The sequence below is a fragment of the Electrophorus electricus genome, chromosome 10 (assembly GCF_041902795.1).
Source record: "Electrophorus electricus isolate QZ-2024a chromosome 10, ASM4190279v1, whole genome shotgun sequence".
Lineage (NCBI taxonomy): Eukaryota > Metazoa > Chordata > Actinopteri > Gymnotiformes > Gymnotidae > Electrophorus > Electrophorus electricus.
In genome coordinates this window covers 21,287,709-21,304,387 of record NC_137506.1, presented here as the reverse complement: position 1 = coordinate 21,304,387, position 16,679 = coordinate 21,287,709, and the positions used below count along the sequence as shown (strand labels likewise).

Genomic DNA, 16,679 nt, shown 5'->3' with positions numbered 1-16,679 from the left:
CCCAACACTTAAGAACATTATATGTAACCAATATTCTCAACAACTGAATTACAAAATAACTCATCTGAAAGTTAAACAACAAACAGCATTACAGAAAGCATTCAGGTTACTTTTATTGAATATCATGTGGAAGACATATACATTACTATACACTACAGTGAAGTAAAAAATAAATATATACTTAAAAAAAGAAACAAATCCCATAGGGATATATCAAAACATTTGTCAGCATGTGTGTAAAATATTAAATTTAGCAAACGCTAATCTTTAAAAGAGAATTAACTTCATAAATACAAATATGTTTCTACATAACATTTAAACCCTAATGTACATAATGGTATCTCAAAATTTAAAATGAATATTTTGTATAAGAATCTGCCTTTTTTCACTCTTCTCAAATCAAATCATGCTTGGAAAACCACTGATAAATGTGTTATCTGATGTACCTGTCTGCAGCATGTAACATTATCTAGTCCTGAGTGCAAAGCTTTGAAGAGAGACAGAGACGTCAGTCTCAAACTCGGTCATCAACTGCACAGCCACTTCTTCAGTATGACCATGGGCCGCATGTCCTGAAGTTGTTTCAACAAAAGATCAGCACCATTAGAAAAGCTTTCGTCCATAACAATCTTAACATTATTCACAGACTCCAGCTTGAGAGGATTTCTGAAATGAACAACATTTTGGTCTTCATCTACTTCTTGGAACTCTGCATTTTTATAGATAATGGTAGCATTTTGTTGATTTATTGTTTGCTGCCGTTTCAATGGCATGTCAGTCCAATCACTTTCACTTGTTTTCCTTTTGAAAGTATTTGTAGATGAAGACTCTTCAAATAACTTCAGGATTGATGCCTCAAACCCCAAAGGACTGAAAAGTTTTTGTGCTACACCACTTTCTGCCTGCTCTTCCTGATGGTCTGCAGAGTTTGATGTGGATTCTGAAACCTTTGTTACACAGTCACCATCAACAGCACCATTTCTAAGACTCTGTTTTCTTTCTGGATTCATTTTAATTCTCTGTTCCGACTTTCGTGGACGGCCCCGTTTGCGTTTAACCTCTGGCATCGGTACGGTTGGAGGGTCTTCATCACTTAGTCCTTCAGCTTCGGGAGAAGTCGTCCTTTCCAGATCGTGATGTGGCCAAACCAAGGAGCTCTCTGCATTATTTTCCTCAGGATCAGTCTTTTCAACCTTACAGGTGTCCCCTGAAGTATCGTCTGATTTGTTTACATCTTTGTTCTTCAATCGTGAGTTCTTCTTGCAAAATATGAAGTGGCTCCTCTGATCCTCGATGTAGCGCTCTGTGAGGCCATGAGTGGTGTAATGTTTGAATATATGCCGCTCCGTGTTCAGGACAGACTCACACCCCTTAATCATGCATGGGTACTGCAGAGGAAACTTCCCAGTACACATGGCAGACGCTTCATCCAAGGACTTGAGAGAAGGCTTTCCAAAGCTTGTCCAGTGGTTACACATCTTTTCATCTTTTTTCTTAGAAAATTTCTTCTTCAGTTTTATTTTGTTACTTGCAATGTTCTCTTTCCCATTGTTAGGACTTGCACTTGTTGCGCTGAGTCCTTTTGCTGGTACGTTTTCTCCCTCAACACTTTTTTGTTTTTGTTTAATAGTTTCAAAAGTTGCCTGATGTTTTTTCATAAGATGTCGAAGAAGATTTGATTTGGTTGTATAGACCCTATCACAGCCTTCACATTCACACTTGAATGTCAGGTCAACGCTCTCAAAATCTCCATCTGCTGAAACTCGTATTGCCTTGTGGTCATTTTTAATGTGATCAATGTACTTTAAATGACAGGTGAAATAAGCAGGGCATTTAGACTGATCACACTGGAATGTGCCCACTTCAACACCTGCCAACAGAGCACTTGCTTTTTCCAATGTGCATCTGTGAAGCAACAGATAATGCTTCAATAAGCTGGTGACTTTGGAGACAACCTTTGAACATTCTTTGACTTGACACTTGAATTCATGGACCTGAACAGCTCCATCGGCTTGACCACCATTTATATTTTTGTCACCACTCGTTTCATTTGATCTTTCTGACTGATGCATTGCCCTGTAATGCAGTATAAGGTTCTGTTGTATTGAGAAAGCAGCTACACATCCTTCATGGACACATCGATATGGCCTGTACAAACTGAGGTCTTCATTTATGTCTGAAGAATCAATTCTGCCTCCAGGAGTTTTGTGTACCTTTTCTTTTTTTGTGGACTCTACTTTAGGTTTCATTTTTTTGGGCTTGTCCTTTTTTTCTACAGCAGTTTCTCCAACATGTGTGGATGCAATGTTGGCAACTTTGTCTGAATCGCAGTGTTTGACAGGGGGGGGAGATTTCCCAGTTGCCTGCTCTTGATTTGCATCAACTGATGCACACTGCACACTAGTCTTATCTGTAGTATGGCAAGATCCTAGCAGTGGTTTTATATCCTTTTCTGATATTAAATCAAGGCTGGAATTTTTCTGTGCTTCATTAGCTGCAATACAGCTCTCTCCCCCCTTTAGGGGGTCTTGTTTAGGGAACTGCTTTGCTCCTGATATATTTGCTGGTTCTTTTCTGGTGGTTGTATTTGCTATTTTAATAATAGGACTTGACGTGCACAGAGGCTGCACTGACAGAAGGCTGTTTGTCTGACTACTGATAATGCTGTTACTTGCATTTTTTGATTCAGAGTTGGGTTTTGATTCAGATTTGGGTTTTTCTGTCTTTTTAAATTCTCGGCCAATTTTTAACATAGACATTTCTTCTTTTGATAAGTGATGGACATTTTTATAGTGGATTTTGAGGCCTGTGGTTCTAGTAAATGTCTTAGTGCACAAGTGACAACTATATGGTGATAATTTGTCTGGATTTTTCTTCAGTTCATTTATCTTATCCTCACCAAAGTCATGTACCCTGCTTAAATGTTTGAATAAAGCTTCCTTTGTCATTGCGCCATAAACACAGCCCTCCTCATCACATCTGAATGGTTTAAGAATATTTTTCAGGTCATTACTTTGTTCCTCAGTTTTAGATTCATCACTCTTCTTGTTTGCAGTTTCAGCTTCAGATGGATGATTATGCAAGGCTGTCATTGCAGCTTTTAAGGTGTCTTGGGTTTGCACATCTACTAAATCTAGGCGTTGTAATGCTCTTTCAATTTCTACAATTTTGCCATCTTCACCGGGGGACGTAGAAGGTATTTCAGCTTCAGAGATCTTTTCGGTGTCAGTTTCTGGTCCAACTGGCAGATCAGCCGTAAGGTTGCTCAAAGGGGGTCTGTTGGATGAACTCCCACTCTGATTATGAGGTGCAATGAAAGTAATTTCAGATGTATCTCCAGATGGTGAACTGCCATTTTGAATACTATAATTTGGGCCATGGATGTCTGTAAAGGTGCTCAGGACATCAGATTCTGACTGCTGATGCATGAGTGAGGGATCTTGGCCATGGGGATTATTCCTGGGGAGAGGTGTCTGAATGGTTGAAATGTCTGGATCATTGAGAAAATCAAGAAACGATGTGGGCAAATCAGCAGTAAGATCAACTTCGTCTATTGGTCTGCACTGAGAACGCTTTGATAGGTGTCCACCAAGCGACTTTGTACTAGAAAACTCCCTGTAGCACCTACAGCAAATTACTTTTCCATCCTTTATTATTGCAGGCCATTTTGTCCTCTTTGATGATCTAATTTTCTTTGCTTTTTTGACTTCACCAGGACTTGTAATATTCTTATCTTCAGGAGATATGCTTTCAGTTGTGACTTGTGATGCTTCTGAAGCAGACAAATCATGACTTTGCTCATTTTCCATTGCTGCACTACTGGCACCTGAAACAGAGAAACTTTCTGGTTCTTCCTTGCAAATAGGGGATGTGAAATGAGTTATACTTTTGATATCTGGCGAGGAGAACAATGGATCAGCTTGATTAACTGTAAATTCTTTGTTTGTCTTTTCCATTGGTTGTACTGAGCTGGAGCATGTCTGTGGTGGGTAAGGTGAAAAATATGGACTGAAATTTTGCCCAGACACAGAATGTAAATCACTAACATCAGAAGGAATCCCAACATTGTCATGGTTCTGTCTGATTTCCATGAATCCAAGCTCCTCACTTGATGCTGCTTGTGGCATTTCACATGCCTGATCACCATTCAGAGAATGCAGCACCCTTAGAGAACTGGAAACATATTTAGATGCTTCATTCATTACACTTGAGTGTGATTCTGTGTTTACTGTTGACGGGGTGTTGCCATCATCAGTTAAGGAAGGAGCATAATCCATGTCCTTTTCTGTCAGCAGGTCAGTGTGTGACAGGTATAATGGATATGCCTGCAAGCTATCAGGCATAATCATTGTAGGGAAATGATTCTGCAGGGAGTAATCTGAATTATAACCATCAAACGAGGGCGAGCTCCATGACTGAGACATCTGTGGTTGCACTAATGAAGTCTGCGTTAATGGAATTTCGCTTTGAGAGTTTTCAAACTGAGGGCAAAATTTGGCACTGAAGGAATGCGCAGGACTAGGGAGAGGTGGAGCAGGGTCTGTCGGTGTAGAATCAGTTGAAAACTTCGCTTCCTGGATTTCTGTATACTGCTGGGGTGTTGCTGTATCTGACTTTATCTTTTTCTTTGGGGTCTGAAAACTGGAATCTTTGTTTTCAGATAAAGATTTTCTTGCAGCAATTTCTGCAATTCTCTTGTACTTTCTTGCAAGCTTCCACTCCTCAAATGCTTCATAATGCACATTTTTAACATGCCTTGAAAGACTTTTTGAAGTGCTGTACTTCCGTGTGCAAGTCTCAAACGGACAGACGTGAGGGAGATCATCTTCGCCATTTGTGAGATTCTTCTGTGAGCATGGTTGCATACCTGCTTTTGTCACTGTCCCATTGTGTAAATTAGATGTTGTCTGAGCATTTCTGAGCTGTTTCCATGTAAATGAGAACAGCTTATTATCTTGCAAGAGTGACTGAGTCATGGAGTCAGAGCTCCGAAGAGCATTCAAGAAAATAGGATCATCGTACTTGATTGGTATAGGTACCAGTTTTACGTAGCACGGAGCAAGATGAAACTGAGTTGACCTATCAGCATCGGGCTGTACAATGCAAGTCGCTTCTGAAGTTGGGGATTCTTCATAAGTCTGTGCAACAGAAGGATCCCTAGCTGGTGACTGATCATTTGCAACCAATGGTTTGTCTGTTAAAGAGAAAGAATGTTCAGGCTCTTCTACAGAGTCACAAATAGAGTTTAACATGCTCTCAACAGAGTGCTTAATTTTCAGAGGACTAGACTCTTTCAGAGCGTCATCAGCTTGGTGTTCAGAAAGGTCCAGATCCGAAGAACTCTGGGTAGGCGTTTCTTGCTGATGCCTTGAACCCTCAGAATCAGACAGCTCCTGCTTTGTGTGCTCCTTCTGATGCATATTCAGCTGAGACAGTGAGTAGAACACCCTTCCGCAGTTACTACTTTTGCAAGTGAATGTGATGTAGTGCTGTGCTTCATGATCATACAGTAAGTATGCCTCGTTGAATATCCTGCCACAATTTGGAAACATACACTGTGCCTGGAACTCTGAATGCATTTTTCTGTGCATGAGAAGTTCAGCATGAGAATGAAAGCTCCCTTTGCAGCCCAGCTGAATGCAGAAATATGGGTTCTCACCACAATGCATCTGCAAGTGATCGTTTAGGTGAGTGACATTGACAAACTGTCGACGGCAATACTGGCAAACAGCCTTCTGGCTTTGGATTTCAAGAAAGTGTGTAGCTTCCTCTTCATTTTTGTGAGCCTTAACATGTGCAACCAGATTTCTGAAGTACTTGAAAACTTTCTGACAACTTGTAACAGGACAGGAACAATCTTCAGTGTTTTCAACGTCACGTACAGGGTTCCCCCGTTTTGGTAAGCCTATTTTACTTTTGACTTTTCCGGCAGTGCTAGAATTAGTGTTTGAAGATCCTACATAGTTAGGGCACACATTTTGGCCAACCTTTACAACAGCTCTGCTGTGGTCTTGTTTACTGTTACTTAATATGGACTCCGTAGAACTAGTTTTTTTCTTTTTTGCATTCATAGCAGCAAGTCGCTCTTTGCATGACTGTTTTACGTGTGATGCTACATGAGGCTCTAGAACTGCCCTTGTCTCAAATGACTTTGCACATATTGGACAACGGAAAATACCATCTTGGACATGCTTCAGTGCATGCTTCACGATCCTGTGCCCAAGGAACTCCTTATCACACAATACACAATACTGCATGTAAGCTTGCCAGTTGCGAAATCTTGCTGATACAAATCCTCTTTCCCTCAGTTTCTTCATTTCCCTTTTTTTCTTCCTCTCAGCTTCAATGTCACTGAGATCATTTGTGGGACTGAGGATGAAATCCAGATGTTTGAAATCTCTCTCATCAGTATCCAGCACACCTTCATTGTCCTCAGTGTCATTCAGTTTATCAATGGATGACACAATAGACGCTTCTTCTCCCATAAGAGCAAGACAATGACGCTTCAGAGTTTTCCAGTCCCAGAACTCAGGATCGAAAGGCCACTGTGTCTTCAAGGCCAACAACAGATCACAGCGTAATGAATTTGGAATTGGGAGATTTTCCTCTTCAAGCTTTTGGTCAGGTTCATTGAACAGCGTTTCAACTGCGTAGTAAGACTCCACAGTGGGCTTAACAAGAAATTCTGTTAACTGACAAGCCCGTTTTACTTCCAGGTCTAAGGGCAACAAGCAGGAGATAGTTTTGCAAATAGTTGTACTGCAGTCTTCATTGCCATTCACTCCTATTTTTAGAGCTTTAATGCACATTTCAATGCACATTGGAAGGCCTTCATTCTGAACCTGAAAGAAAAACAAATGCACATTACTTGGTTTAAAGTCTAGTTATGCATTCTCAATTAAATATGTCTGTTAAAAAGGAATTCCTGACCTCTGCTTGGATAACCTTTATGAGGAGAAGGATGTGGTAAACACTCCCAGAGAGTTGTGCTAACAGTCTGCATTGATCCAAAAAGGCCTGTGCCGATTCAAGACGTATTAGAAGTTTGCTCCAAAACAATGTCAGTTCCCTGAAAATGGAAAAATTTGAAAAACAATTACTCAACTAGATGTGAGCAATCCATGAGATGGCATATGCAGATAATAAAAATATATTAACTGACTTGGATATCACTAAATATCCTCCCACTCATTACTTGGGAAGAGCTGGCTTACGTGAGCTGGTGAGCATAAGCACTTTTCTAAGGCATTCTGACAGTGGTAAAAGTATTCACTGTTACCTGAGCTAAAACAGATGCTCTCAGAAAAATGTTCTAATAAAAGCTAGAGGGACATTCAGTAATACTTATTAAAATTATTTTGCTTAAGTATTGAAAGTAAACTATTGCAGTTTCACAATATTTACATGAAACAATTCATGCTAAATTTACAGCTTAAGGTGCAACTCTTCTGAAAATGACTATCACACAGTATTTAAAGGGTGTCATCATGAAATTCATGATCAAATGTGCCATCATGCAGCAAAACACACCAACCCTACATGTGCTGGGCTAAGACAAAAAATAAAGTTTAGGAAAGAGTCCTACCATGCACAATAAACATCCCCTTGGAGAAGCTGACGTTTTAAAAAAGCAGTGCAAAGACTTAGGGCACCTTTCTCATTCTCCTCAGATTCTAAATTACAGATCATATCCAGGGCATCTTTGCAATCTATTTCCTTTATCTAAAAAAAAAAAAAGAGGAGGGGGGGGACAGTTACTTTGCTTTGCATTCATTTTCAAATTGCTCAGATAAAATTACAGAAGATGAAGATAGTGAATGATTAATGTTGGAGATGATGTATGTGACATATGGCTATCAATCATTCATCTCCCACCCTGCCACTAAAAGTAAAATATATGCACACTCAAAGTATGCATATATCTTGTTGATGCATAATTGATTCGTTACATACTTATATGCATAATATTTAACAGTCCGGTGCTTTTTGCATCAGAATTTCCTTTTTTGTGTGAGAATTTCTTACTTTAGATAATCTGAAAGTAATGTGAAAAGGTATACATTTGCTATACTTGACCTCCTAAAATAAATATAACACTATTTATTTAAATTTAATATTATTTATTACAAAGAAATTTTGCAAAAACCATATCACCTGCACAATTAACTTTACATTCCCCACATCAAATTTTTAGACACATTGCCAGGGAGACCAACTCCAAAGCTGATCATGGGTTAGAGTTCCCTGTTCAAACACACACTCCCAAATTAATGACTATGTTACACAGACGTACTACAGTAGGAAAACTGGCAAACAGCATCAGAGTCCAGAACCTTCAGAACCCCTGACTTAGACAAAGTGAACAAGGATCTCCCTCAATTAGTCTATATCATAAAATCTTCTAGATTAGTTAAGGATGGGTTTAGATTAAACAACCATATACACATGTTTTAGCCACACAAAAAAACCTAACAAATAAAGCCAAAAATAACGCAACCCTAAAGTCAGAAGCTTTTTTTTTTTTAATGCATAAGGAACAATATCAATTTATTGTTTTTTTTAAATGTGCTCCATTATATTTACCATTTTTGTGCACACTTTTAAACATTTCCAAAAATAGTCTATATCAACATCTTATCCTGATAAGAGTCATACAAGATATTAAAACAATAGACATTTCTTGCTTTTTCCTACTGCGTGAAATGCAATGTGGTCTATTCTTTACTAAACATGAAAGCAGAACTTGCATTTCAATAGTAGTAACACTCCAGATGCTTTTGCATGCATTTCATATCAGATGATGCTGCAAAATGATCAAAAGGGCACAGTACAGACAACGCAGTATTGGGAAATGTAGTGTATGCAGTTATGAAAACTATATGCATCAGAACTACAAATCAGACAGGGAGGCAGATTGGAAAACAACACACGGGTACTGCCTACAGTTTGAATGAATTAGTGATGACAGGTGCAGGAGTTCCAAGGACATTTTCTCTTTTTTAATCACTAATTGTCATTATGATTAAAAATATTTGTGAAGTGTTATATTTTGATAGTATGTTAAATATTAACCTGTTTAAAATTAGGTAAACAGCACATCCTTTTTTCATTACAATTTCTGGCCTTTTTAATCCAAAGCCAAAAGTTTCATTTTTGGCCAAAAAATGTTGGATGAAGGTTTGGTGTATCTTTAATAAAATTAAAATATTTACCTCTTGCATGAGTTCTTGCTGAGACAGTGTCTCACAAAGACATACAAGGTAGATCTGTTTGAAATTCTTCTTTCCACCAAACTCTGGAAACTCTGCACATGTCTTTGCAAGCACCGCAGCTTTTTCAACACATCTCTGTTTGATAAGGTGCTTTATTCGCATGTCAAGAAGTGTAGGACCTTCCAGAGCCAGAAGTTCATAAACTGTGGACAACAATAATTTGCAGCAATTTAAACATTACATTATTATCAGCATTTTAAATTAAACAATGGTTTAAAGAGACGTGGAAAATGATCAGCACTTGTGAGTGTTAAAAATTTTCAACAAGGTAACAGTACTGCCTTCTCTGCATTCATCCACACTTAAATAAGACAAATACAGAAACACAACGGACAGTAAGATTAATTTTACCTTTTTCAGCATCTGGCATATGGTTTGACAGAAGGCTACACAGTGTGTTGTTGGTCCAAATACCACTTTCATTGGCAAGAGCCATCAGTGTGCTAAGCTGCAAATTCCCAGTTGCCTCAAGAATACCATGTGCCACCTGCAAGAGAAAGACGAAAGTTGTCAGAGGCTAAAGAGTAAGCATCCTTTTCCAGGTTCTTACAAGTTAACACCAAATGAAAAGCTCCCGTGATTTACTGCTCATTTTACAAGATGAAAAATTAATCCATTGAGAAGGGTGTAATACCCTTTTTCATGACATCAAAGTACAAACAATGTAAATTTGTAATGTATTTAATGACATTGAGCTAACCTTCTTAAACACACAAACTTTCATTTTCAATTTACAAATCTTTACAAAACAAAGAAAGGCATATTATTTAAATAATTAGGAGGTTTGTGTTACATTTACATTTTCATGGCTAGCCATACTAACTTTACAAAGATAAGAATTATCATTGTAGGACAATGGTAAACTAGCATCATCAACTATAGAACAGTGATGCTGGGTTATGCACAAAGATTGTTGCACCAAACAGTCATGTAAGATTTGGGTACAGTAAATAAAGACCATCTCTAACCTTAACAGATGACTGAAATTCTTCCCATAAGGCACCTGGGACTTTCTCTGATACTGAGAGCAGAAAATCCAGACAAGTCCTAGAAATTAAACCAGAAATGTAATTTACAAAAGTCTTTGTTTTCTTACAAAATTGTAATCAACATACAGGATAATACATACAGAGGTTTTTAACAACACAAACAGAGAAGCTTAGGTACACTGAACAATGTACTGAGGTTGTTCCTACTCACAGAGCTAACTTTTCAAGTACAACCGTAACATGCTCGCACTCAGGGACGAGAGAGGGGGTGGCTTCAGCAAAGCATAATATAGCCACTGTGTACATCTCCAGTAACGGCAGCGGATCTTCCTCAGACTTCCACTGGCCTCCATGTTCCACAAGTATCTGATTATAGAGGGAACAAATTCTCAAATGTACTATAAATCATTCCACTAGAAATCTGTACTTTGCAATATGTTGTTTTTGGAAGACTCTACATCAGACATATAGAGTAAGGATGACATGAATCAGAACTACTGAGGTAACATATACCATAGTAGTATTACAATAGGCACTTTATAAAAATCTATCCATTTTCCCATTTTTCGATAATTTAGTTTCAGCTGTAAAGCACTTCAGACAAATTACCATTACAGCGGGTCAACAAGCGCAACGCTTTCCTCTTGGCTTGTGTTATATCGAAAATAAACATACCACTAGTCAAATTGGATTTCCATATTTGCTTGTTTAATCTTTATAAAGACATCAATGAACTTACTTTATATGATTTAAGATGCACTTAAACCCCTTTTATCCCTTGTGTCAGTATTCCTTTAACTACAGATTACATTTTTCCAAGTGTTAAAACAACAGAAATTAGCAATGTACTTTTTCTGTCAAGTGATTTACACAATGGTTTGGCCTATATGTACTCTAATTTCAGATCACTGGTTAGTTCAGAACACCATACTGACTCTCAAGACATCAGCTGTTTTGTCAGTGTCAGTCAGTCATTATTTTATTTAATGTGTGCTTTATTGTGCTGACAGTGAATTAATAAAAAAGATGGACTACATCTGTTTGTCTCACACAGACTATATGATGTTGATGACTTAAATTACTAGCAGATTTTTAACACAAAAAGAATTTATATAGCATGGCATGGAAACTTTCCATGTGTCTACAAGAACATATAGATGACAGCAAAAACTGGCAAAGGAACATTTAATTATCAAGTCTGGACTGTGTCTTCAGTAAACATTGTCTTCCGTTTAAATATTATGGATCCTTTTCTGCAATCAAGATGTATGAAACACAGGCACAACAACATATTCAACAATGTATGCTAACTCATTTACACCAGATGACCCTTATTTAAACCAGTCAATTTACTGTATAGGGAGGTTTACAGATGTGTCACCAAGGAGGTTTCCAGCCTGTAGCAGAGGTGGCTTGCTTCTATTTACACTTACTGCATTTGGCAGGCACTCTTATGCAGAGTAACTTACACAAGCGAGCTCTCAGAATATCAACTAAATTGCATAGCTGGCAGTAGATTCGCAGACACTATGCATTCCAAGAGTAGTTGTCCATAAGCCCTGGGGATATCCTGGCAAACTATGATATAAAGAGGAGTGGAGATCAAATTTGAAAGTACTGACATGTCATCATATCACTCTGCTTCCTTCACTGGGATTGTTCAAACAACAGATCAACAGAAATAATCAATTGGAAAAGGGGAAAAGTGCCAAACAACATCCCAATCACATACAGTAGTGATGCCCCTAGCACTGAAAACTTGTGCTTAACAATATTTAGCAACATAGTAAAACTAATCTTTAACATACATCATACACATGATAAACTCCAGATATCAATTCTCTTAAAAAAAGCATCCTTAAATGAGTGATCAACAAACTGTAAATGTATGCAACTATAGACTATGACACTATGTATAAAAAGGACTATGGGTAATGTAGGAATTTCCCAATATAAATGCATATGCCCTATTATTAAATAACATTCTGCACTTCAGCCTCATGGTCATTGTTTAATTTCAAATCCAGGGTGCTGGACCACAGATCCAAAACAACAAAAACTGTACCACTGTGCAATTGCTTTACAGACTGACATGTACATGTATTTGGTTTACAAGGCATGTGTATATGAAATACCTTTGACAGAAACGTATTTATTTATAATGGAAAATACTCTAGTTTACAATTTTTTCTTAATATTGCCCAGACCTAATCATCTGCCCAGAACAACCCAATTACAATAAAAAAATTTCACAACAGCAAATCAATACTGCTTGGTAGGTTTCGACAATTATCCTCATTAAAGACACCTGGTTATTGCATCCCTTAACATAAATGTCATTATTCTGGTTCACACATAAGCAAAAACAAACAAGCAAAAACAGCTAACGTTTGGATTTTAAAAAAAATGCTAGCCAGGTCGTCTGCCATTAACCTGTGTATTTCATGCTGGATTCTATGGCAGTTCTCAAAACTGCACAAGTAGCCTTTAAGAATTGATTTTTGTCTTTTCATGGTAAATGTGTTACTGGTCCTCACAAATGACGTCGAGGCCATTTGAAAGACATCGTGGTGAAAATGCTCGCGTGGATGACCGCATTTAGGTTGAGACACTCCCTTATTATCAATGCAATTAGCGTAAGGTGCCACAAAAAGCTAGCCAGCTAGCCACTTAGCCGAACTGCTATCACGGGGGGCTTGGCAAGCTAAGCCTGCAGTGTAGTGGCGCTAGCTAGCGATTTTATACAAATTCTGGTGTTGAGAACTTTGTGGCTCTGGTGCATTGTGCGCCAACCGCTTCTATATACTTTTTATTTGCTGAATTAGGTACATGGGCACATAATGAAGAACTCAACTGCCGAACCAAATTTTCCCACCCGGTCAACTGACTGATAGACTGCAGGTCTGCGCTAGGGAGTTAGCCAGCTAGCTAACCTAGCGCTCTGCGATGATGGAGACGTGCAACACCATCAATCTGTAAAGCCAGCTGGCCAAAATAATCCAAAAACACAAACCTGGCAAAATTCGTGGCAAAAACTATCGGAGGCATCTAATGGTAAATCGGTGTTCTCTTGTAACGCGGTGGTTAGATCCTTAAATCGTTTTCTGAGGGCCACGGTCTCTTCCCGTGTGTTGTATTCTTTTTCAGCCTCCTCCTCCGCCATCTTCACAACAATCACGGCCGCGTTCGGTCAGAATCTCTACGCACTGCGCTCGTGCACCGCACGCACGATGACGCATACGTCCTTTCTCCGGAGCCTATATGTTCTGCATTTACCAATATTGACCTACTGACTTAAGAAAAGTCGTTCGAAATGCTTTTGTTCTCAGCTGTAGTAGAAATTCTTAACGAGTCAATGCCGCATGCAGTATTATTTCTAAATGTCTACCCAGTGAGCCTGGGGTCTCATTTAGCGTATTATTTAGTAAGAACTGATGAATTGCCGTTTCAGCAAAATGAACTAAAGAATAGTAACTAACTAACACACACACAACTATATATATATATATATATATATATATATATATATATATATATATATATATATATATATATATATATATATATATATGCGCTAATATTTTGTATATTAAGTATTTGTGCCTGTATTTACTTAGTGTTTGAATTTATTTAAATATTTAAATGAAGGGCTAGTTATACTTTTTAAAAACATCTTGAATAAACTATGATGACAGTAGGAAATAATGAGGGTACCCAGAGATGAAAAATGAATAGAATGGGATGGAAATTTGCATGTAATAAGAGAAAAAAAGAATTAGCCAGTATACAAAAATAGGATCTATAATTAGTTGCAGCATAGGCTTTATTTTTAGAATTTTTTTTTCAAATAGATTGAAATTAAGACAAGAATTGCACAATTTTAGTAAATCCATTAATCTAGTTATTTAAACTGAAGAGAGCAAAAACAAATTCACATTAATAGTAAATTGAAAGTTTAACCACAGAAGATATAGTCTGCACATGCATGAAACACACTTTTTGCTATATAACTTACATTCGGGTGGTTTCTTCAAAACACTAGTCAAGCAAGCACATTGCATCTTTGCATACATTTAGCAAAGTTGCTTTAAAATCCTGCAATCTAAGATTTATGATAGTAGCAAGTGCTACAGTGGCAGTCTGTGTGGTTCACTAGTTTCACATCATTCACAATAACCTGCAGGAAAATAAAAAGGACAATATCAGTGTTACATAGCGATTCTGTGATGTTCTAGAAGAAAATAATTTACGGTCTTGTTTTAAACGACATTACCCGTTTCACTTCTTTTGCAACACAACACGTGGCCTCTGATGTGATGTTCTTGGGGACCAGCATAGTTTTCTTGGACCTCAGAGGAGTTGGGTATGCCCGTGAAAAGCAGCAACCCATGCACTGATAAACCGGAGCACCAGGCTTTGAAAAGATGTTGTTCTCCTTGAGTTTGCACTCCTCACAGCCAACTTTTTAGATAAGGACAAATGCAAATAGCCTTATGAAAAGCAATTCATAGTAAGTCATTGTGAATATAAATTAAACATTTTTTCAACCTTGCGAATTAATAAATTTAGGACTTCAAAATGAAAATATGAACTTACAGTTCATTATGTCATGGTGTGGATAAAGTTGTCCAGTTTGAATTAGAACTGTCAGCAAAAGGATGGTTGCTCCGGTGTACTTAATAATCGGAATCATTCTAGCTGTAAAAATAAATCTGGAAAATTTGGAAACATTCCATAAACATAAATACATATAGGTACTTGAAAACAAATGTCTGAACTTTTTAAATGCCTCTTCTGACCTATGCACTGTAGTTTGATGTTGTACCATCACAAAATCCAAATTAATACCACAATGACAAAGTAATTGAGAAATTTAGAAATACCTTACCTCTGTTCTTCTTCAGTGCTGCACCTTCACCAGTTGAGACCTGAAAAGCTCACCTTCATGTTTTATACTCCTCCCCGTGTATATCTGCTAGCTGAATGAAACCTTACAAGTGCTCCCCCCAATTACTCCTTGCTATGAGTCAGTGTCCTATATCTGACCTTATAGGCCATTAGGTGAATTAAAGTAATAACTGAATATGCACCAGTGTGCAATATTTGGATTTCATCATAGGCTACACTATCCCTGAAGATGTGGATTTCACTAAACATAAAATCTGGTAGGATTAAAAAAAAAACCAGGAATCAGTGTTCTTGACACACTCATTCCTCACTAATTGAGTACTACTTCTTTCAGCAACTCCAAATATAAAAGTTGTGTTTATTATACAATCAAATTGGAATAACGAGTTTTTAATTTACTAGTTTTCTGCAGCAATGATGTACTACAGAGCCTGCAAGTTTAACTACTATAAACCAAATCATTACCTTTGTGTGTGTGTGTGTGTGTGTAGTTGCTAGTCAATGTTCATGAATAGCTTGTTTGAAAACACTGAGGACTGTTTTTTCCTTGCAATTTGTTCAATTAATGCTGATGTCCACCTACAATATCCCACTCACAGTATTATATGTACCAAGAATGAATATTTGCTGGCCCTCTTATCTCTCCATCTTTCCACTGCCAGTAATCCACTTATCCTTGGTTGTGTTGGAGACCAGGTGTCTCGCCTCAGACAAAAGTAATTAAATACATTTTGTGACAGATGGAACACAGTATCTGAGGTTAAATGATTTATTTGGCTTCTCTGGGTTTCCTACAAATGTTATTTCATTCAAACGTTGCCTATTGCTGCTTATGGACTGAACATATTTGGAAAATATAGATCTGCCTGAATTACTCCTTCTGTGTTGGCTACAGGTACTATTATTAGTAAACATTACTTTTAAACATTGAAACTTTACTTTCAAATATTAAAACTTTACTTTCAAACATTAAAGTACTTTAATCGAATAACAACACTGTCTACATAAGATAAAATAGGAGCCCTATCTAAACCTTCTTCCACACAGTTAAAGTGTGGTCAGTTAAGGATGTTAAAATATCTGATACAAAACTGCAGTCTGACCCCTAAGTATGGAAGCCATGGTAAGATGTATGGGTTAGAAACTACTTGTAGGAGCTACTAATTCTAGTACAAGACAAGAGGACTGTGTGCCTCCAGAACAATGAAGATGAACAATTCTGTCCACATGATGGCAATATCGAGTAAATAATTCCATTTATATGATCACTAAAAACATTCACTCTCATATTTATTTATTTATATTTCCACCCCTCAGTTTTGAATTTCCATTCATTAAGGTGGAAAGTATTAGTAATCAATGGCAAAACTAGTGGCAATATTCATCTGGCAGCAGTGGAACAATCCAACTCACAGGCCTGTTTTGATTTTAGAAACATCTTAAAACTTTAAAACTAGGCTACATTTTATGAGTGAATGGCTTTTAAACAAAGGGCAGGTATTAGCAGAAT

The 16,679-nt window shown here is 37.6% G+C and overlaps 2 protein-coding genes across 3 annotated transcripts; both read right to left on the bottom strand.

Moving 5' to 3' along the window:
* Window positions 1-100: 100 nt before the first annotated feature.
* On the bottom strand, window positions 101-13,424 carry znf292a (zinc finger protein 292a). The gene is made up of 8 exons (XM_027002459.3): window positions 13,275-13,424; window positions 10,473-10,627; window positions 10,241-10,319; window positions 9,624-9,759; window positions 9,213-9,415; window positions 7,586-7,722; window positions 6,931-7,069; window positions 101-6,842 (listed from the first exon to the last, which is right to left on the bottom strand). Exons 1-8 carry the CDS (start codon window positions 13,422-13,424, stop codon window positions 528-530), a joined length of 7,314 nt encoding a protein of 2,437 aa, XP_026858260.2. The 3' UTR covers window positions 101-527.
* Window positions 13,425-14,054: 630 nt separating this feature from the next.
* Window positions 14,055-15,256, bottom strand: cga (glycoprotein hormones, alpha polypeptide). 2 transcript variants are annotated; one of them, XM_027002416.2, is made up of 4 exons: window positions 15,150-15,256; window positions 14,858-14,973; window positions 14,535-14,722; window positions 14,055-14,438 (listed from the first exon to the last, which is right to left on the bottom strand). In XM_027002416.2, the coding sequence occupies exons 2-4, from the start codon at window positions 14,952-14,954 to the stop codon at window positions 14,364-14,366; spliced, it is 360 nt and encodes a 119-aa protein (XP_026858217.2). In that variant the 5' UTR covers window positions 14,955-14,973; window positions 15,150-15,256; the 3' UTR covers window positions 14,055-14,363. The 2 variants fall into 2 exon arrangements, with proteins under 2 accessions (XP_026858217.2, XP_026858218.2); XM_027002417.3 differs by having other exon boundaries at window positions 14,858-14,959; window positions 15,150-15,243.
* Window positions 15,257-16,679: the final 1,423 nt, after the last annotated feature.